The following is a 21,569-nucleotide window of genomic DNA, read 5'->3' on the forward strand; positions in this document are numbered from 1 at the left end:
ACAAGTAAGTTCAAAGAAAGTCTCGACTCTCACTTGGGCAAGCTGGAAGTTCGGAGGTAATAAGAAAAACTCAAAATTATCTATGAGTGTTTAATTGAAGCACGATTAAGCACAAATACAAATGTTTATAAAATTGACAATAATTTGTCAGTAATATAATATATAAAAAACCAATAACATGTGAATTCGTACAACTAAAGTCTAATAAAAGAAAAACCATTACATCTGCACTCCATTTTCTTCTAGTTGACAAGAAATAATTCTCGAGTATTCAGTACAATAATTTAATAACAATAACTCAAATGAAAAATACTTTAGAATATCAACGTTTTTAGTAGGAATACTTTTATATTTTTAAGGCCACAGACAAGTAACCTAAGCCTAGTACAAATGCACGTCTACGGAGGCTCCCTTTAGCTTCTTAGAATATATGAAAATTTGTGCGACCCTGACGCTTTAGTATGTAGATAGTACGACCAGCACATACTTAATGTCGGAACCAACATCGCTCTGAAAGCAATACAAAAATACAGGTCACCGCAAATCGTGACAACGACGACTATTTCAGGTGGCAACAATAATCGATTTGAATATTTAAGTGATCAACATAAAATGAATTATAGTAAAATCGATCATCGTTTCTATAAATCCCCTTCTGGGACCATTTAAAGCACAACAATATAACAACGATATAGAATAATTTATTATTGACTAGTGGCAGTTGACGAGAACAAGCTATTTGAAAGAGTATACTATCGTACAATAAACAAAGTTGCTTTAGTAGTGAGTTTGGACACTTATGGAGTGCGTGTTTTGAGATGTTTGGGAAGTTAGTCGAGAATGGCCAGGAGAACCCGTTTGTAGTCGCCGGAAGTATCACCCTGCAATGGGAAGGACGTATTAGTCAAGCCCTTTTCTAATGGGATTTTTGCAAAGGTATTAAAGGTGCAGGAAATTGAAATTAAATAACCAACCCTTACACACACCTCTAACCCCTTTGACCACCAATATTGACAAAAATCTACAACACTTAAAGCATTACAAAAGAGAAAAGAGAAACGTGCACTAGTTAAGATTCCCACTCACCCCTCCACCGATTTTTAGATTTAGCATGCAAATGCAAGAAAAACTAATGATTTAACAGTAAAGAAAAAGTACCACCAGTCTATAACATAAAATTAAAGAATTTACTAGTGACTGTCTTTAGGCTCTCATTCATCATCAAGCCTCTATACCTAAAGGCTCAATAATAGAATCAAGAGTAGCCCTTGTAATTAATTTGTCAGAGCGCTTTCTTTCAATAAAAGATATGAACAGTGCTAGAAAATAGAAAAAGCATATGACATTCCTTAACAAGAAAAAACATTAACCGTGTATTATAACATTCACCATAATGACATGAAATGATGAAACCACCAGATATTGGGATAAGTTTGAACTCACCTGAATCCAGTTCTCCAGGCTCTTGCCGTATTTGTCTAGAAAAGCCTGCTTGATATCAGCCAGATCAATTTCTGATCTGGACACGATAATCCTAATCAGTGTCTTGTCGTTGGTGCCCAAACCGGCCATGGACTCGTGCAAGCGCTCAGCAAAGTATCCCACTTTGCTCTTCACGCATTTGACTGTAAGAGACCATTATTAGCATTAAATTAGGGAATCATAAACACAACTCACCAATTCCTAACAATCCCTTTTGGACGCTTCCTGAGAATTCTTTCTTGATAACGGCCTCGATATCTTTACCGGTCAACCGTTCGTACTCAGCGAAGGTGGCCCTCAACTGCTGGTAGCTCCTGGTGATAAGGATGGAATTGAACACGGACTCTTCTGTGCCCCATTTGCCCTCTCCGGCTTCAATGATGGCCTGAGCGTCGGCTTCGGCTTGTTGTTCGTTGACGCCTTGGTTCTCGTCTCTATTAGCCTAAGGGTGGGTTTATTATCAACTTTAACAATTAATTCCTCGAAAGAATCGAAAAAAGGGTCTCTTGCAAATGGTCTCACATTCATATCTTGCAATACTGGAACTCTTACCTGGCAGAGAGAAACCAACAGTCTTTTGAAATGGCCGGAAGTATCGTCTTTTAAGTCTTTCTCTAAAGGTTTTCCATACACTGAAAGAAATCAAGAATCAATAAAGCAACTGTTCGATCTGTAGTGAAGACAGTGAATGATTCTCTTCACTAAGAATATTACACCTTCATTGAAAACTTTGATGTAACTCTCGATTAAGGCTGAAGAGGTACTGAAAGAGGTATTTTGCAAAGCAAAATGCGATTTTTTTTAGTTTGAGCTTCTGATATTCAGTAATTTAATTACTATACCTTTAGCATTATTTATATTTCCGATACCAAGTGCTTCTGATATTTGATAATTTAATTAATGTTTCCTTGCTAATTTGACTTCCAATGCCAAGTACTTATCATTAGATCCATAAATCACCATTCTTATAATTTTTTCCCCAAGACATAATAGCTTTGAAAATATACCAAATTGTGACTTTGGGACAATTTTCTATTCAATTTTGGTTCCTAACTATGGTTCACTTACTCTGTTCGTAAAACTGGGCGATGGTCCTGATACCATAATTGGACAAGGTGCACAAAATCTCGGTGATGGCCTCTTCGTCAGTACCAAGTCCAGCCACTGCATCGTGCAATTCCTTAGCGTAGAATTGAGGTAGAGGAGTCATGAGGGCAACAATTACGTCTTCGAACTTTCCTCCGAGTTCGCTTTTCAGTTCGGAAATCAGGTCTTTACCATAGGAAGTCTACAGGTAGGCACAGATGAATATTTATTTACTAGTGAGTGCAGAGTATAATTCGTAGTGCGAATGGGTCGTACGTGGCTCAAAATTTAAAACGCCCATTAGATTGAACTAACAGAGAATAATGTACACAGCTAGAGGTCTGAGTGACAACTATAATGTTAAGACTTCAGTAACTTAGGAATTTATATTTCAAAGTTCGCAAAGCAACCGTAATGAACGTAGCCATTCGGCAGTAAAGCGTCGGCTTAACACGCGTGTGTAATATGGGTCGCTTAACTTGGCCGATTATTTGATGCAGAATTACCTCAGTTTACACTGTCGAAGTCGTCTCCAAATCTTACAAGATAAACATGAAACTATACCAATTTTAATAAACTTAAAGCGGGAATCTTCCTCCACGAGGAGTACACAATAAATAAAATTCCTGAAAATTCCCTTACCTCCGCCTATTCATGGCGCCACAACACCTTAACAAAGAGCGTGGGAAAAGTGATGTAAGATCGTGGTAAAGAAACGAGTAGGTTTGACCCAGTTTAACATCTACCAGCAAGTACTGAACCCAAACGCATTATTGTGTTTACATCCTGTGGATGGTGAGAAATTACCTTAAAAGTTTCGGCAATTTCCAGTCTCTGAACGATCCCCCTGCGGGCCAAGACATCGATAATGGCTTTTTCGTCGGCCCCAAAGCCCTTCATGGCCTTCTTCAGAGTGGCGGCATCGGCAACGGGATCGAAGGGGTCCGCAGGGTATACAGTGGGGGTGCACTAGAAAAATCATATTAAAAAAATGTTGGCGCTGCTGCGCAACTGTTCCGGTGTTTTTTCAACACGATCCCCTCAATATCACATAAATTCACAATTCTAAACATTGAATGAGTGATGTTTTGGTCTCGTGATTTTATTTTTAGCACGTTACTCAATAACTTTACCGCTAAAGTGTATTTCATGCTTTTTATCTATCCCCCATGTAACAGTACAAGAACGAGTAATTTCTCTAATTGGTACTTATTACCGACCCCCAATCAGCGGTCCAAAAACGAGCAATTAAGATTTGCACGTTTCCCACTTATGTAGTCACTGTACATCAATAAACATGTTTATGGTAAAATTATTCCATGACTAATACACGAAGGTTGCATACCAAGGTTATGAAATAACCAGTCTAATGACTGAATGGAAGATTTATTTGTTGCGAGGAATAGTTTTAATTCGGAAATTCTTGGGTTTACATGTGTGAATTCATCTCAAATTTCCATTTTGCAATTTTATTACTTGCTCGATTGCACCTACTTGCACGTTAACGCTAAACTTGAACAGTTTAATGGCGATAGAGGAGCGTTATTGACCGCGGTCCAATGCAAAAGTGCCATATCTGGGGTCTTTTGAGATCGCTCTGTAAAGTGGATAATCGATCCTGAACTGGACTCGACATGAAAGTGGTGCGTTCGGCAAAGACGAGACATCTTGGCACCGCACATTTCAAGTCTGTTTGCCTGGCTACTAACGGGAAATTTCGTCAGCACTGCCCTCATTAAATTTATGAGCTAGGACACACCCCATGTCATGTCATCAATATATTACCGCACACATTAGGGCTTAAAATTGAATGTGTTATCAACACAGAAACAGGATGCAGTAAAGATTTCAAAGTCAAACATTCCAAGTAAATACGCTTGATTGACGGTACCTCGAAAACTAAATGAAGCAATAAGTATTTTTACGAGTATGTTTAGAATAATCCGGACAAGTGCGACTTTGGGCTAAAAGCTTACCTTGAATGGATAATACTGCTGGTTACTCATGATTACTCCTGGTCGGTTCTAGTCTCTAAGAAAACAAAACTCTATAACTATTAGGTACTCGGCGCTTAAAGAAGTACTACTTTGGTCGGCGGAATGTCAGTCTCAACTAAGTGGCGGCACCAGCCCGGTTAACAATAAATACAGCATTAACAAACTAGTGACATCACCGTTTAAAATAACCATTACCTTGCAGTGGTGAATAACAGCGTATTGCGATTGTGATTCAAAGAATTTTATGTTTGGAACTTATAGTATAGTCTGACTTCAGATAGTATTTGCTTAGTGTTAACAACACAAAACAGATTAGTTGTAAACTTTCACATGGATGGAGAATTAAATGGGAATATTTAGTCATAAATAATTAAGATGATTCGCGAATAGAAATGAGGCGGGTGGAGCCTGATATGAGTTATGGACACATTATTGGTCGCATTTAAGTTTGGAAACGGTAAATTGTTAGAAAATTAGCTGGAAAAGGCGCTTCGGGGGAAAATCGCAAATTCGTTACAATCGGTTTTTATAAGGAAAAATCTAGTATACAGAATCGATCGAAAGTGAAAGTAAAGTTCCGTTTTTTCTAACAAAACGCCCTGTATGAACTAACCTGAAATCTCGTCAAAGTTCTGAATAAAAATCGTTCAAAAAAAATTTTTTTCGTGCATTGCGCCGGCTTCTCGATACTTTAAATTTACCAAAAACAGCCGGGATGTTTCGGGGTTTTTTACACTTCCACACGATTGAGATTTCTCAATTTTTTTTTCACAAAATCATCTGCTGTATGCAGCTTTGTAGGAATAATTACCACGGCTCACCTTTAAGCAACGTGAAGGGTCAAGGTGGGAATGCTGGTGGGACTTAAAAAAATATATATTAAAATTCATATCGGCAACCGCAGTTGCAATTGGAACTGTGCTGCATTGCAAAATGGCTGTTGCCACAACGAGAACGCAATTTATGCAATTTTTAAGGATATGTAGGTAATGAGAAAAAAAATCTAACACACTGTGGTTTCATTTCAAGAGCCACGGCTTTCATTTGTTCGGGCATCCGGAGGGGAATCCAAATAAAAAAAACGGAACTGTGGTCAGAAATGTGAGCAAAAAATTAGATATACATAGAGAGATTTAAATCAGGCATGATTCCCTCAGTATCTCACTTAAGGTGTTTCTAACACCTTAAGTAAACAAAAACGAGTCCGGAAAATTAAGATTTCCAATGGGGTTTTTGAATCGGACACGTTCTCCTCAATATCTATCTCACTTGAGCTGTTTCTAGATCAGAAAAAATGAGTGGAAAAAATAAAAAATGTTCTCCTCAATTTCCCAATTGATGCACCTTGAAGTTAGGAGTTCTATTCAGAATTTGTTAAGTTCGGTATCTTAAAAATCTCTTGATTTGACTGATATTTATTTTTTTGGGCCAAATGAGTCTACCTTTACGTCACAATTGCTAAAATTCGCCATAAATTAGTCTTGGCGAGCCTTAGAATTTCACACTTCAGCATTTTCCTGTAAATTAAAATTTTTTTAGTCCGGCTTACTGGACAAAGATCGAAACTATTTTTATGCCTAAACTATACATTTCAACCAGGCTCAAATCGACTCCAATAAAATATTTTCTTAATGGTTCCCCCAAAGTGTGAAACGGCGCTTTTTCAGAGCATATGCGGATCGAAAAGTTATTTATAACCATGATAACCTATAGTGAACCGATCTATTTTTAAGGAATATCAATAATTACAACTACAAGTAATCGACGGGAGTGCGAACTCCGGCATAGCAACTAAACTTGCAAAAACGGCGGAGTTTTGGTACGGGTACCCGAACACCGGGGCCGGAAACCGGTCATGGTTCTGCTGCTATCGCCACATAAACCACAGACATTCCACCGGCAAAATGTTCTTGAATAAAATATCTTCGACCAATTAATATTTCGCACACACTGACTAATAACTAAAGCAGAAATTCAGGTAATAAGTCTACTTACATGTGCTCTAAGAAACAGGGTAAAAATCGGTAAAATCGGGGTCCCACCCACTGGCCGATATAGACAGAAATTAAAACTGTGCAGATGCGCGTTCACTCTATATCGCAGGAAATACTGCTACGCCTGCTCGCTAGAAAGTGGAATTAAACCTGCTGACTGTTAAAGCTGAAGAGAAATTTTTGTTTTAGTCACCACACTGGCAATTTGGTGTCGAGGTCGTCCTGGTTGAAAGTGGCGGCTCGTTTGGGGCTAAATTTAACATGGGCGTCCCAGCTAGCAACATTACAGGATTAACTCGATCAAGCGTAGTTTTCGTCTATTGCTTGCTTTGGAATTCCCCACATTCGACATTATTATCTTTATGTATTCCATTTTATGCATATCGTATAAATATCCTGAACACCTCTTCAAATAACGAAGTCTAAAATTCTTTACTTTTATTTTTAAAGATTTGTCAAATCTTTAATGGATCGAGTGAAAGCAAAACTGTTCTCCACCTCTTTATATTGTTTTGGAAAGATCTGGGTAGACAGAAATCAACCTCTAATCAAACACCATTGTTTAATAAAACATAAATAGATCTTTATTCAATATTAAAAACACTTTTCTTAGACTTAACCTCCTCCTTATTGCCGAAATGTTCTGCCGTCCTCTTTCTAATGTCCTCCACTCCCTCCTCGGTAGTGGCCCACTCCAACACCAGACGCCTTCCGTACAAATGGGTACTTTGACTCAATGCCTCAAAGGCCGATTTCGCATCCGTCTGCGATGTGTAATCGATGAATGCAAATCCCCTGTGAGTATCAGCTCCTGGGCCCAATTTCTTCGGCAGTCTCAAAGCTCTAATTTGCCCGAAACTACTAAACAGCTCAAAAATCTCCTTTTTGTTCGCCTGGAACGGCACGTTTCGCACCAGGATCTTAGAGCCGGTTTGCTTTGTGAGTTTCGTAATTTTTCTTGTGGAGGCGACCACATTGGTTAATGTGCGTTCGGAGCGCTTCAACTCCAGGGATTTGCCGTCCAAGACGCTTTGCTGTTGGGTTTTTAAGGCTTTATCGGCGCTAGATTTCAGGTAGAATTGAACAAAGCCATAGCCCATTGAGAGTTTGCCTCCGGGGTTGTTTACGTCCTTCTTTGTGGCTACTGTCGCGTACTTGATCTTACCGCAGTTTTGGAAGTGCTGGAAAAAAATGTAATACATTTGTTATTTATTATAAAACCAATCATAATACCTGTCGGAGTCCCTCATCTGTAGTAAGGAAGTTTAAGTTTTTGACAAATAACGTAGCATCAGATTCGGGTTCCAATTCCTCCTCTTCGCTTTCTTCTTTAACCTTTTCCGTTATTTCTTCTTGGATTTCAGGCTTGCGCTCGAGTAAACTGTTCTCAGGGGCCCATTCAAGGTACAAAGGCACACTTTTAAATTTTGAGTAAGCTAACTTAAGGAAGGCCTTTCTAGCTTCTGAAGGCTGGAGAAATTCCACAATCGCTGCAAAAGTAAAATTTTGAAATAGTAGCCATAAAATATTAATGTGCACATACCACTAATGCCACTAGGAGGCAAAATGACTCTGCCTAACTCTCCATGTTTCTCGAACAATTCTTTTATTTCACGACCCTCAGTTTTAGAAGGCAGATTTTTTATTAGTATCACAGTCTTTGATCGAGATTTTGGCACCTGAAAACACGTTTAGTGAATCTGTAATTATATGATTTTATATATTTCAGATAAAATCAAATTGTTTCACTGATACAAAATACATCAAATATATGACAGAGAGAATTATTTCTTTACTGTTATTTATTGCTACATAATCCACAATAAAGTATATATTGCTATGAAAAAGCCTGAATAGGAAATAGAAATATCTACACTCCACGAATTTATGAGTTGATTTTTTGTTTTAAACCGAAAGACTACTGAGACTATATTTGTTTATTAACCACTAACCGAATTGAAAACATCCACCAAAACCCCTTGTTCCTCCAAGTACTTCTTAGTTTCGGCAACTATTTGGGTTTCTCCCATGGCCAGTCGCACTGCGGCGCTGCCTTTGGCTTCGGGACCCACTACAGTCTCTTTAGATACTGCATAAGTGTCGGCAATTGCTTGAACCACTGCATCATGGCCCAAAAACAGAGTGTTCCAGTTGTGCGAAGAGCCCGCTTGTGATTTTTGTTTGGCTGCTTTTTGTTGTTTGTAATTAGATGATTCTGTTTTTGAAATAAATAAGTCTGGATTAAAGAAATATACTTTTAGCGAAACCTGTAGAGTTACAGTGGATAACTAATGGACGTTTACCTAAAGTTGTGATCAATAAATATATAAACAATTTGTTTCATTTCAATTTCAGAAAGAAATATACGATAATCAGCTCACCATTAAAATACTCTAACAATAAAAACTCACCTTCATCTTGATTATTCACTATATCTTTGGCTTTCCCTGGCAACAAGTGTATCATCCTTCCATGCAATATATTTCCATCTAATTCTGAGTAGGCTTTAACTGCATGCTCAGGCAACATAAAAGTAATTGTAGCAAAACCTTTAGGATTCTTTGAAACTGAATCAATGGGCATGTTTATTTCAGCAACAGTGCCTTAAAAAAATAACTACTTATTAAACTGTTCTCTCTGTTTTTTCCTCAAAAATACCATATTTTGAAAACAAATCCTCAAGATCTTTCTCTGTAGTAGTATATGCAAGATTCCTGACAAAAATCTTTCCAGATTCCGCAATACCTTCCTCGTTTTTTAAAGCTTCTTCCTGATTTTTCCATCTGCTGGTTTTAAGATCTGGCTCAATATTTTGCTGCAACAGACTTTTGTTCTCATAATGTACGACCCTAATTTGTTTACCCTCTAAAAAAAGCTTATTAATGTTAGCTTATTAAAATTAGTGAGAGTTTACTTATAAAACTCTTATCTTTGGTCAAAGCTTTCTTAAATGCTTTCTCATTCTTATAACCAACAAAAGCAATTCCCTTTATATGTCTTGGAATTCTAATGCTAAATGGTATGTTTTGCACAAAAAAGTCTTTTATGTCCTTCTTTTTGAATTTATATGGGAGGTCCATCAGCTAAGTATAAGGTTAGCATTAATTAAACAACATTTACCATGATCATTATACATACTTTCAAATTGAAAAGTTTCACTTTTTCTTTTATTTTCTTTTCCATTTTCTGTCGAGGCTTCCTTTCAGCCCCTGGCATTAACATTTTCATGTATTCCATGTCTGATATAGGCTGTTTTGCCACTTTTTCATCTGAAGAATGTTCCTCAGTGTCTTCATTTTCATTACAAGATTTCTGATGTTTCTGTTTTAGTTTTTCCAATTTATTTACATCAGTATGGACTTGTAAAAATTCTTCAAACATTGGGTCATCTTTATACTGAAATAATAGTATTGTAATATTAGCATAACTGAGAAATGAAAGTAGCTACTTTTTCCAATAACTCAACAATTTCAGTCTCTTTCTTCTTGTAGTTTGTTTCTTTTGGGATTTTCTTGGCAGTATTGGCCTTCTTAAAAGCAGTGCTATCTGACGCATATTTACTCCACGCTTTAGGTTTACTGGTATCTCCTATTTGACAATATTAAAAGAAATCTGATAAAACCTATAACTCACCTAAGCTTGCACATTTCTCCACTGATATTTTACTAGTCGTAAGAAATGTGTTATTTAGAGATTGAAGGGCTTTATTAGCCTCATCTTCTGTGCGAAAACCAATGAATCCAAAATTCCTAAAATTGCCCTTTTTCGTGTACTTTAACTGGATATCCGTAATAGTCCCATGCTCACTGAATAGGTGCCGCAGTTTCTCTTCGGTGGTCTTCAATAAGTGTATAAAAATCAGCAATTTATTGAAATTAAATGGGACTTTCACTTACTGCTTTGGGGAGGTTTTTCACTATTAATCTGGACATTTTTGTGGTTTATTTAATAACTTTTGTGAAATTAAATAGGAACAACAAAATCTTTAGCTCTCCGTCAACAGCACGTGATAAATTGAGGTTAAGTTTTGAAAAATGGTTAACAAAAAGGAGATGATATATGATTTATTAGGTAATACCTGATTTATATACGTCTTATTTTCACTTTATGCGCTAGAAAGAGATAAAACTGACTCATCCACTAATACACTTAAACTATAGATGTCAGCAACATCATTTTCAATGCTTTGTTTTTTGTTTGTGACACGTAATTAATTTCAAACACATAGAACGTAGAAAGTGAGGTTAGGTAGTTTATGATCCCTTATGTTATAATTTTTTTAATTTCTATTTTTAATTATTATTTTAAAATGACACAATGAAAATGTAGCAAAGAGTTCTTTAATGCATCTCCCGTTAAGTTTAAAATCAAACATTATGGTAATTTCAAGATTCAAGTAACCATTATGATAGTAAAGTAAGTAGCCATTCTTTGCTAATAAAGTATCTTAAATTGCATTAAATCCTCATATTTAGTGCGTAATTTAGATTTAATTAGTGTTACCATACGTCTCGATATCGCCAGAAAGTTTGGGGGTTTTCAGGAAATTCCCTAGAAAAGTCTGACCAAAAGGGTTTGCAACTGAAATTAAAATATCAGCATTAACGACTCCGTTCGATAATGCTTATTCTTGGAAATTTCTCTGAATGACATGCTAACCTTCATCGAGATCTGATATCATTTTTATTCCAAATTTCAAGTAGTACAATTCTGCTCAAATTGTTTCCTTTGCAAATGGGTTTCTGTCTATTGAGTATTTTTATTATTGGTTAGTGTACCTTGGAAGGAGTCAGAGTCTCAAAGCACAGCATAGCCACTTAGATGGAGCATTTTTAATGATTTATTGAAAAGGTTCCTATTTACTTGAATGGTAGCTCAATATTTTATGTTAATTATACTGTGTCTAATTGCTTATGCCTTTGACACATTCCAATACCACCTTGTATAATACTTATACGAATCAAAGAGCAATCAAATGGTCTTGACCCTAAAACTACACCTTTTGTTATGTCCTATAAGATTCCAGTTACTGATTTACATCTTTTAATCTACCAACACTAAAAAAACAAAGTACACAGAATTAAATTTTTTATTCTTTACCCCTACTTCTGACTTCCCCACTTTAGGGCATCTTTTCCACGGTTATCCAAGAAGAAACTGCTACTAACCTTTTGGACAATTTTGATACTCTCCTACCTCTTCTATGCAGAGTATGTAATATACAAATTAAAAAGCCATTCCTGGCCTTCCATGGTATGTAAAAATGAGGAAACCTGCACTAGAATCCTCTTGGTTGCTGACCCACAGATAATTGGCAATTTAAATGAACCCCTTCAAATACTTACTCCCTTTACAATATATGATAGTGATAGGTAATTACATTTTTTAAAACAGGATTCTTCATATTGAATAGGACTTTTCTAAAGGTACTTAAAAATCACTTATTATTACGCATTTCACTTTACTAAGCCCCATGTGGTTGTATTTCTTGGAGACATAATGGATGAAGCACATATAGCATCAAATGATCATTTCCAAGGGTATGTGAAGCGAGTGTACAACATTTTTTTGAGGCCATATGGTGAATTTCAGCATGTAAAAGTACGTTTCAAAAACGTTGCAAAGTTATGGTTAGTACCATATTAAACCTTGCAGCACATTTGGTTACCTGGTGATAACGATATTGGAGGAGAGGACACAGATGTTACCCCTAAAAAACTGCAAAGGTTTGAGAGGGCTTTTTCACAACCTAGCCTTATTAACCATCAAAATATAACATTTTTTAAAATCAATCGCCTAACAGACATAATTCCAGTCTATAAGAAAGAAAGAGAGTTTTTTGATACGAGCAGGATTTTTATTGGTTTGAGTCATGTGCCCTTAATGTTTAGACCTTCAGTTTTCACTGAAAAGGTACTCTTTTTAAGTTGCTTTGTTAAGTAAAACCAAAACCAGGAATATGGTGCTTTTAGGTGATTAACAAAATGATGCCTCATGTGCTCTTCACTGCCCACGAACATAAGTCAATGATAATAAGCACTGATGCTTTGCTTCGCAAGGATAATCATATAATTCCAATTACCCCTGATCATGATGAAATTTACGAATATAGTTTGGGAATTCAAAATATGTATGAAATACTTATTCCCACGTGCAACTATCGCATGGGAACCAACAAAATTGGTTATGGATATGCCATAATTGGTAAGTAACTTTTTTTGATGGGAAAGAGTTTACCCATAAAGTTTTATTTAGAAAACAACGAACTTAGTTTTACGATACTCTGGTCGCCGTCCCGTTTCGAACGTTTAGCTTTATATTTACCATTGGTTGTGCTACCTCTGCTGGTCTTTTTCCTGTTTAAGAGTTTTGGCTGTGTTAGAAAATTTATGAAAAAAAATTATGATACAAGGGTTTAGGAATTTTGAGAATATATAATTTTTTTTACTCCCTGAAAGCTGCTTGTATTTCTTTCCTTACAGGTAATTACAACAAGATGTATTACAGAATTGCTCGTTGCGTGCATTGGCTCATAATATCCAATAATTATGAAAGGCAATTGAAATATTCATTGCCTTGATGAAAATATTTTTTCTCCCTGCTAAAGAAAGTATGTGCTTTGCTAAAGCATAAAAGTTGCGTATTTATAGTATGTAAGGAGCAAGTGCTGCTTTTTTTCTCAAATTGGGAAGAAAAGTTCAATTTCTCAGAAAAACTATTTTGCATAACGAATTTTATATATTCTTATATACTTCGGTAATTATACAAATAAAATATGAAACATCTATTCACTTATAGATTATTATTCAGGTAAGTGTATTTATTTTACATTAACCAATTTAAAATTAACAATTTCTGAAGAAAACTCGATCATTTAACTTTCAACTCTTCATTTATTAGCAAACTTCCTCTAAAATATTTGCTTTAAAAAAAAGCACCATCAAAAACGTATTCGTCCTTAAAATTAGTTGAGTTATATTGCTTCCAATGAAAAAAAAACATACTTAAACAGTAAAGAAAACGTCATGCTTATATAAATAAATGGCTATGGCTACCCATAACGCGGTTCCCCATAAATTCATGAACAAATAGGCAGCATGTGTATCGACTGTGGGTATCCACCCAAAAGGGAAGGTGTTTTTGAATATTTCGTGCCCTACGTAAAGAATTATAGCATTCATGCCAGGGTAAAAAAATGGTCTTCCTCCCCACTTGCGAAAAATATCCACGATAACAAACAAAAACGCTTGAATTAGGAAGGCAAACCCTGCCGTAACTAAAACAAAAGATAGGGACCACAATTGCTTATTCAAGGGAATTAGGCCGTCATCTTTTTTAAATTCGCAAAGTATTCCTCCAGTTAAGCTCTGAAATAACTCTTGTATAAGTGCACCTGAGGTGGAAAAACAGAACGAAGGCACTTACCAACAAACAACCCCATATTATCCATCTCAAAGTTTTAGCTTTGACATTTTGATAAGTATTTAAAGTCCTACCGGCTTGAACCCCTAGATAAACTGTCAAGAGGGACATTAAAGTGCCCAATATTCCTAAATATTAACTGAAATTTCAGCTATCTCTATTAAAAGCAAAATGTTTCACAGTACCTTCAGGATCAAAGTAAACAGTAGTTTCATAAACCTTTTTACAATTAGGATTTTTATACATATGCTCCCCAAAAATATGCCTGTCAATGTAACCGGTCACCCCTCCAGTGCAATTAAAGTGTTTATTCCCGTCATCCAATCCTCCAGGTCCTAAATAAATTATTTAAAACCCACTCAACAATAAAAACCTTTAATAATTTACCTAGGTATCCATTGCCACAACCAGGCACATCAACTAAAAACGTGATACAAGTGTGAAAGCCGACTATCACTAAGATAAACAGCCACTGAGGCCAGGCTTGAATAATGTCACTAAAGCATGAAAAACTCTAAAATATAAGTGGCTACAATTTTCTGGCACATCTGAAATAAAAATTGCAAACCTCAATTTCGATTCTTTTAGTAAAGGCAATTTCCAGGAGGCCAACTATTAGATAGGTTACTCCTATTCGTTGCAAAACGCCAGGAAGCCTTAGCTCAGCAATAGTTAAATTGTGCTTGCTGGAGTTTATTACAATGCCCAGAAAAATTAACACAAGACTTCGACGTATTATATGGACGACAAGGGTGTGCCTGGGCACCGCTCTATACAGTTTTTTTTGCAGGGAAACTGCCAAGGAGAGACCCATTATCCACATAAACCTGGAAGTTTTTCGGTGAAAAAATATAAATTTCAGAAAGATCAACGAGCGGAAAAGGGTAATAAAGAACAGTATTTGGAGAAATAAAAATTGATACTCTCCTATTTACTTATTAATTAGGTTATTCTTACCACGGAAAGACCAAATCTGCTATAGTAATGGAATTCCAGACGGAGTGCTGGAAAAACCAGTAACTACCTCCTCCATAGTTCACAAATATCATCAGCATAATGCATAATCCTCGAAATATGTCTATGGATTTGATTCTATGAGGGTGTTTTTTGATTGAAGGTGGTCGTTCAATAACGAGCGGTGCCGAACCTGTGAGATCCTTCAAAAACGAAATATTTATATTCCCCTTTTTTTATATATATTGGCAATAAATTTCAATATCAAATGTTTATTATCTGCTACTGTTCTATTTGAGAATCTGCACAAATCTTTAGTATTGAAAAGCAACTGTACAGGATCAGCACCTTATATAAGGCTTATACTAGATAGAACATGAAATTAAACTTTCAAGATTTAGGACTTGGCCCAAGACTTTCATTAGAAGTATTTGAGATAGCAAATTAATACAGGAAATTTGCCAATGTTGCAGAATATACATAACTATCTTTACCCTTTTTTGTCCTTATCAAACAGTTATAAATAAACAATTCTCCTGGACATTACTAAGTGAATCATACATGATGCATAGTTAGATCTGACTTTATAATGAATCATCAGTACATTTGCAAAGCATTATTTAAATAAATTTATAGATCAAAACAGAGTGCTTATCATTTCCATTTTTTCCTGAACACAAAAAATTTAATTGTTTTTATCTTGGTAATTATTATGAAAAACATGGATGTAAGATCCTTAAGTTGAAGTTTTATCTATTATAGGTATTTGTAACAATATTAGGGGAATCACATGATCAATTTTTATCAACATTTGTACAACCCTCACAAAAAACTTGAAAAACTCACTTCTTCCAACTCAGAATTCCAGGCAATGAATTGCCTCAACCTACCGCTATTCTTATAAACACATTTCACCATATACCAAAGGGTTCCAAATGAAAAGAGAACCACAAAAGCCATCACGATAGCTGAAAAAACAACAAAATCCATTACAAATTCCTTATTAAAACAACATATAATTTTTTACGCAAATAGGCATTATCTGCAGGTTCTTTAATATAAAGAGGAGAACAATCTTTAGTAATATTCCAGCCATACCGATAATGCTCATAGAAGAGTTGAGTAAAACTGAAAAAAAAAATAATGCTGAAACATGTCCTTGATGAGGGAACAACCAATTAACCAACCTGCAATTATCATTTCCATCTTTTTCCCAGAAAATAGTTAATGGTGACTGAGTGTAAACCAATATGGAATTGTTTTTATAGGGCTCCAAAACTGTGTAGTTTTGGAAATTACATTTATGGCATTGCTCATATTGTCCAAAAATCGTAACCGATTCATTTTGTTGATTAACAACATCTATGCAGGCTTCATCATAGCTCAGAGCAGAGAGGCTTTCCAGGCACTTTTTTTTGTTTGCAAACAGCATTATTATGCTGTGCAGTCTGCGAAACTGAGGACACTGATGAAAAAGTATGAGTTGTTTGGGTGCGTAGTATACTTTGTTAGGTTCAGCGCTTTGTTTTTTTTTCAACGTTTTGAGGAGTTTATTTGACACTCACGTTGTTTTCTGTTTTGTTTTAGAGAGCAAACGATGAACTAAATATACAAGACACTGATTCATTCATTAAACAAGAACAAAATGATCACTTTTCAACTTTAGATGATTTAAACGATTTGAAGATAAAAGAGTATTATTGTTTCTATTTTTTCAGAAGTCGTAACTGTAACTGTCAAAGTTCTGTTCGGAGACGTAACCGATGTTCAATTTTATTTTGATTGTCAGCTTTAATTTAGAATATGTAAAATACTTTATTGACGTAGACAAATGTAAACTTGCGTAATTTTTTCGGTGCATAACATAAATTTTTAAACCTTCCACAATTGACAAATAGTCAAAACACAATATAAATAAAACACAAAAAATCGCCCTAAAGGATTATCAAATTGTTCTAGGGTAATTTTCTGATCGATTAGAACAAACCTAAGAATTTGGACAACTACATTGAGATCTTCCTAAATATATCAAACAATTGCGAATAATCCTCTAAAATTGGTCTAAGTTGTTGAACGGCAAGTTGTCATCTATGGAGGCTCTTACAATGACGAGTGAAGTCGTTTAAAAAGTTTTAAAATAATTAAAATTCCCTTTAACTCTTCTTCTTATCTAAAATTATTTCATATAATCTGATAAACCTGAACATTAAACTGAGTTGAAAAGTGAATTCTTTTGAAAATCATTAGTTAAGATTTCATTTTTTCATAAAACAGTCTCAAAAAAGTATCTATTTTTGCCTAATTGTTCTCTTTTACTGTTGAAAGCGCCTCTTCAATGACACATGTCAACACTATGATTATTTCCACGCCATATTGGAGTTTTTATTTGTTTTTTTTGACAGCGTGATTCCGATAAAAAACTATTCAACGTCCCGCTTTTATGCATCACTGTTTTCTCTATTTTTCTGAATTTTTACTAAATTTTAATTGCTTCGAATTCCACGTTATTTTACGGTTTAATGAGAAAAGAGTATTGCAGCATTAGGGTAAGTACGTCAGCCATCATTTAGCCCCTTCGTTAACCGCCAAATTTAAGGACAAAATGGACATGAAAACCGACCTGGACCTCAGTGGTAAATTAATTATTAAAGTGCAATTCGGAGATGATATCAGGCGAATACCAATTCACAACGATGCGATAACTTACGATGAATTAGTTTTGATGATGCAGAGGGTTTTTAGGGGAAAACTCAGTGCAACTGAGGAGATAACTCTCAAGTACAAAGATGAAGGTAGGATGCGTTTTTTTCTGGTTTTCTCATTAATATAGGTCTGGTTTTAACATCTGCTCGTTAATTTAAAACTCGATATAAGCTGTTTAGGATTTTTTTTGTCGTTTTTCAATCAATTGTTTTAATAATTTTACCATTAGGAATAGATATTTTTTGCTATGTGAGTACATATTATGATTTACAATTCCAATCAATGCTCAGATTTTTTGGTTTACTGCTCTAGGGCAATTCAACATCACTCAATGGGCGAGTTACATGTTGAATTTTAAATACTAAATAATTCATAATTCAGGTTGCATTTATGTCTTTCTGAAAAACTGCTTTAAAATCTTAAAAGCAGTAATGGGAAAACACCATTGGCCCTATACCTCCACACTAAACCTTGTTTGATATCTTTTCACATATTTTAAAGTGAAGAAAATTGCAATTATATTTTTCTTTTCAGATGGTGATTTAGTAACAATTTTTGATAGTACAGACCTTTCCTTTGCAATTCAATGTAGTAGAATACTAAAACTGCAGGTCTTGCTAAACTCAGAATTAAAGGCTGAAAAGAGTTGCATATCACAGACTGAAGTAGCTAATTTGAAAAACCAAATTAAGACCATACGTGATCAGGTGAACAAACTGCTGGACTGTTTTGATACTGTCAAAATTGTTAAACCAGCTTTAAGCCAAGGTAAATATGAAACTCATTTGGGTAAAATTGAGGCATTTGAGTAGGTTAACATAGCATGGGTATTGTTATGTAAAATATATGTGATCTTAAAATCAACATGAATTCTCAGCACAAGCTTCCAAAATTTCAATATGCTATAATATGGCTTGCAAATTTAAATTCTTTGCTTGCTTCTAAAGTCTGTACATTATACCTACTCTTAGTTTTTCAATCCTTCAGCAAATTTTGTTCTAGAATCAACTGAGTCCCATGTGGATACTCCCAATTCATCAAGTAATACTTTAAATAAAATTAACTCCAGTGAATTTGATCCTTTGCAAGAGAAACACCAGAAAAATGGTACTGAGGAGCAGAAAGAGCCTTCAAAACCCTCCACCCCTCAAGTAAGTATGATATTGGTGAAATCATATTTGGAAATTTTCACTGGTGCTTTTGATATAAACGTCATGGACTGTACAAAAAGGAAGCCTTATAAATACTTTGAGGCAAAAATGATGGAGGTTAAATTAATATTTTGTTCCTTCTAGATTACCAAATTATTACAAAATTTAAAGAAGTGAATTTGTTTTTGTTTAGGGCATAATATAAGTATTAGATGATAAAAATTTTATGTATCTGGTTTAAATTTTTTCAAGAAACTAAGCCAGCATTGAGGATAATTAGAAAAATTGTACCTCATATATCATATGTGGTGCTCTTAGGCAGATTAAATGTTACTAAATTATTATTTTGATGTACTAACTTTGCAACTTCTGCTTACAGTCTTGAAGTTCCATTATTTTTCAAAAGTTTCTTTGTTAACACTTCTGTGTGTATTTAAATTTCTTCCTAAAAATGGTCACAATCTCATTTAACCAATATTTCAGATATCAAACGAGGGTCCGAACTCGAGACCACAATCGGCCTCGATGGTTCCCCAATCGTTGCCGGTAGCTACAACGGCAGCTGCCTCTAACCCACACATGAGTGATTATTTCGCACGCAGTTCTTTGGGCATGCAGTATCCTAGCATGGGGTACCCCCAACAGTACAATTTTCCGTCTGGGTATGTTGTATGTATTCATGTTTTTAATTCAATGTAGTGATGTTTGGTTGGTGCATGCTTCAGTAGTGGCGGTTAAAGTTGCGTCAGTTTCTCTGGAAATAAGGCCCGGTTGTCGGTCCTAGTTTCGAGCACTGGGTCGAATTTGGGATTTAACGGTAGGAATTGACATGCTCTCTTCTTTATCTGTCAAAACCTCTATTTTAACTGCAGGCAAAGTTTAAGATGAAGGTATACAATTATTCATTACTGATATTTAACTGGTAAGTAATTTAGATTGTAGTTTCTTGAAATTTAATATCTGGTTTAGACATTATTAAATTTCAAGAAATTGATTAGAGATCATACCTTAAAAATCATATATGAAAGACTCATCTAATCGAATATTAATATACTGTGTGAATGTTTAGTATTGTTTCAGGATGCCTACTAGTAAGAATTGTATAGAACCTGCATGTCAATAAAAATATTTACATTTTGATATAGAGTGTTCCATATGCGCAATTTGAAAAAAAGGGGGATCTTAAAACTCGTTGAAGACGAAAAATGGATTAAGATATATGACCAGTTTAGAGGCATGTCTTAAATTAATTTATCTGTTATCTAATCAAGCATATTTAAAACCCTGAAAATCTGTGTTAAAAATGTCGATTTTTTTATTTTACCATGGATCTACTTAACTGAGTAAAAATCAAACTTGTATTTGGACAAATTGTCGTTAGGCAAGAGTACAAATTTCTTTACTCCGTATAGCCTCTAACGATTATGTTAAATGGGACACCCTGTATATGTTTTTAACATTTGCAAATTTATGTTCCTAAACGTCTTTCCTTTTCTTTAATTTCAGCCGATACGGTCCGCAAGTGATGGACAGTACCCAAGTACCAAGTTCAAACGCGTATACAAACGTACCTCAAGGTAGCGTGCCGTATCCACAACAACAGCAGTATGGCCACCCTCCGGGTAGCGTTGTCTACCCCCCGGGCCAGGCCAATCCCTATTCCAAGGGATTCTCGCAGCCCAATCCCCAGCAGCACGGGTACATGCCTCCTCGTCAATAAGTCTGTTTTAGAATATTTTAACGCGACTTTTTTTTATGTAATTCGTAGGATTATTTAGAAGACCAGAGGTGAGAGTTTAAGACGAGAATAGCGAGTTTAGTTGGGTTCAGTCGGCTGTGATTTAGGTCAGAAAGTATAGCTAAGTCGTGGGAAGTTTGTCGACAAGAAAAGTTCTTTAGAAAGAAAAATTCTCTTGTTAACCAATGAAAAGCGCTGTTGATTCACGCAGAATTCGGCCTATCTCTTACTTTACATCAATGCTTAATTGGGAACTTCATTTTGCGGCTGGAAGCGTTGATGTAGAAATGAGATTCGCTTACTTCTGTTTCAATTTCTTTCTGTTCTCCCTCAATGCTTGCCTTTGGCCTTCATAATATCGTTCTAATGATATAAAACGGACCATTTCAACTAAAAAATGCTCTTATTTTGGTGAAGTTTCTTATTTATTACTTTTTTTATATTATATTTCTGGTTAATTTTAACCGTAAGCATTAACGTTGTTGAATCTGTAATATTTAACCTTTATTTTAAATGTTGCATTTATTCGTGAGGTGGTCCCCTTGTTATTTTAATCTTATATCTGTATTATTGATATTTGCCTTTTAATATTAATCTTAAGTATTTTATAGGTAACGCGTAATAAAACTTACGATTAAAACTTCTCAGGTGTCTCATTCCATGTAAGGTCATGGATCTCATAGACAACTACGTTGACCTATTTTTTTTTAAATTTAATTACAACGAAACGTGTATTCAAACATATTTCTTAGTATTGACCAAATCTGTAAATATCCACCATAGAAAATAATTTGACTCATTTGCACAAAATATAGACACTTATTGTAACACGTTGAATTTATTCATTCGTTAATCCACGAAGGAAATTGCGTTTCAAAATTGATAAACTTTAGAAATTTAGACATTTCAGCTAGATCGGAGATCCTGCGAAATCTGCTTTTAAGTATTCTGAAAACTTTACATACATATTTTCACGTAGAAAAAAACTTGCCTGGACAATACTACCTATACATTACAATCCGCTCGGCAGTTTTACAGCCGA

At 35.2% G+C, this 21,569-nt stretch overlaps 5 protein-coding genes across 8 annotated transcripts; 2 read left to right on the top strand and 3 right to left on the bottom strand.

Moving 5' to 3' along the window:
- Positions 1 to 76: 76 nt before the first annotated feature.
- On the bottom strand, positions 77 to 6,721 carry AnxB9 (Annexin B9). Of its 2 annotated transcripts, XM_066292004.1 has the most exons (8): positions 6,561 to 6,721; positions 4,545 to 4,599; positions 3,376 to 3,537; positions 2,551 to 2,770; positions 2,035 to 2,114; positions 1,678 to 1,924; positions 1,444 to 1,625; positions 77 to 510 (listed from the first exon to the last, which is right to left on the bottom strand). In XM_066292004.1, exons 2-8 carry the CDS (start codon positions 4,572 to 4,574, stop codon positions 457 to 459), a joined length of 975 nt encoding a protein of 324 aa, XP_066148101.1. In that variant the 5' UTR covers positions 4,575 to 4,599; positions 6,561 to 6,721; the 3' UTR covers positions 77 to 456. The 2 variants fall into 2 exon arrangements, with proteins under 2 accessions (XP_066148101.1, XP_066148102.1); XM_066292005.1 differs by lacking the exon at positions 6,561 to 6,721 and having other exon boundaries at positions 77 to 881; positions 4,545 to 4,704.
- A 422-nt stretch (positions 6,722 to 7,143) lies between these two features.
- Positions 7,144 to 10,687, bottom strand: LOC136344482 (probable RNA-binding protein 19). Its single transcript, XM_066291991.1, has 11 exons — positions 10,456 to 10,687; positions 10,193 to 10,397; positions 10,008 to 10,147; positions 9,698 to 9,955; positions 9,474 to 9,642; positions 9,218 to 9,424; positions 8,971 to 9,162; positions 8,512 to 8,774; positions 8,103 to 8,238; positions 7,793 to 8,049; positions 7,144 to 7,740 (listed from the first exon to the last, which is right to left on the bottom strand). Exons 1-11 carry the CDS (start codon positions 10,489 to 10,491, stop codon positions 7,144 to 7,146), a joined length of 2,460 nt encoding a protein of 819 aa, XP_066148088.1. The 5' UTR covers positions 10,492 to 10,687.
- Positions 10,688 to 10,795: 108 nt separating this feature from the next.
- On the top strand, positions 10,796 to 15,578 carry Mppe (Metallophosphoesterase). Of its 2 annotated transcripts, XM_066292001.1 has the most exons (7): positions 10,796 to 10,975; positions 11,686 to 11,931; positions 11,986 to 12,160; positions 12,215 to 12,472; positions 12,532 to 12,763; positions 14,772 to 14,865; positions 14,928 to 15,578. In XM_066292001.1, exons 1-6 carry the CDS (start codon positions 10,965 to 10,967, stop codon positions 14,804 to 14,806), a joined length of 957 nt encoding a protein of 318 aa, XP_066148098.1. In that variant the 5' UTR covers positions 10,796 to 10,964; the 3' UTR covers positions 14,807 to 14,865; positions 14,928 to 15,578. The 2 variants fall into 2 exon arrangements, with proteins under 2 accessions (XP_066148098.1, XP_066148097.1); XM_066292000.1 differs by lacking the exons at positions 14,772 to 14,865; positions 14,928 to 15,578 and adding an exon at positions 12,815 to 13,927 and having other exon boundaries at positions 10,797 to 10,975.
- LOC136344484 (heparan-alpha-glucosaminide N-acetyltransferase-like) lies at positions 13,433 to 16,677 on the bottom strand. The gene is made up of 9 exons (XM_066291993.1): positions 16,123 to 16,677; positions 15,963 to 16,063; positions 15,782 to 15,903; positions 14,939 to 15,138; positions 14,550 to 14,808; positions 14,369 to 14,495; positions 14,167 to 14,316; positions 13,985 to 14,109; positions 13,433 to 13,926 (listed from the first exon to the last, which is right to left on the bottom strand). The coding sequence occupies exons 1-9, from the start codon at positions 16,365 to 16,367 to the stop codon at positions 13,564 to 13,566; spliced, it is 1,692 nt and encodes a 563-aa protein (XP_066148090.1). The 5' UTR covers positions 16,368 to 16,677; the 3' UTR covers positions 13,433 to 13,563.
- A 641-nt stretch (positions 16,678 to 17,318) lies between these two features.
- Positions 17,319 to 21,170, top strand: LOC136344487 (protein TFG-like). Of its 2 annotated transcripts, none has more exons than XM_066292003.1 (6): positions 17,319 to 17,481; positions 17,532 to 17,727; positions 18,173 to 18,406; positions 18,641 to 18,789; positions 19,273 to 19,458; positions 20,296 to 20,513. In XM_066292003.1, exons 1-6 carry the CDS (start codon positions 17,455 to 17,457, stop codon positions 20,368 to 20,370), a joined length of 867 nt encoding a protein of 288 aa, XP_066148100.1. In that variant the 5' UTR covers positions 17,319 to 17,454; the 3' UTR covers positions 20,371 to 20,513. The 2 variants fall into 2 exon arrangements, with proteins under 2 accessions (XP_066148100.1, XP_066148099.1); XM_066292002.1 differs by having other exon boundaries at positions 17,320 to 17,481; positions 19,273 to 19,451; positions 20,296 to 21,170.
- The last annotated feature ends 399 nt before the right edge of the window (positions 21,171 to 21,569 follow it).

This window comes from Euwallacea fornicatus, chromosome 17 (assembly GCF_040115645.1).
Source record: "Euwallacea fornicatus isolate EFF26 chromosome 17, ASM4011564v1, whole genome shotgun sequence".
In the NCBI taxonomy this organism is placed as follows: domain Eukaryota; kingdom Metazoa; phylum Arthropoda; class Insecta; order Coleoptera; family Curculionidae; genus Euwallacea; species Euwallacea fornicatus.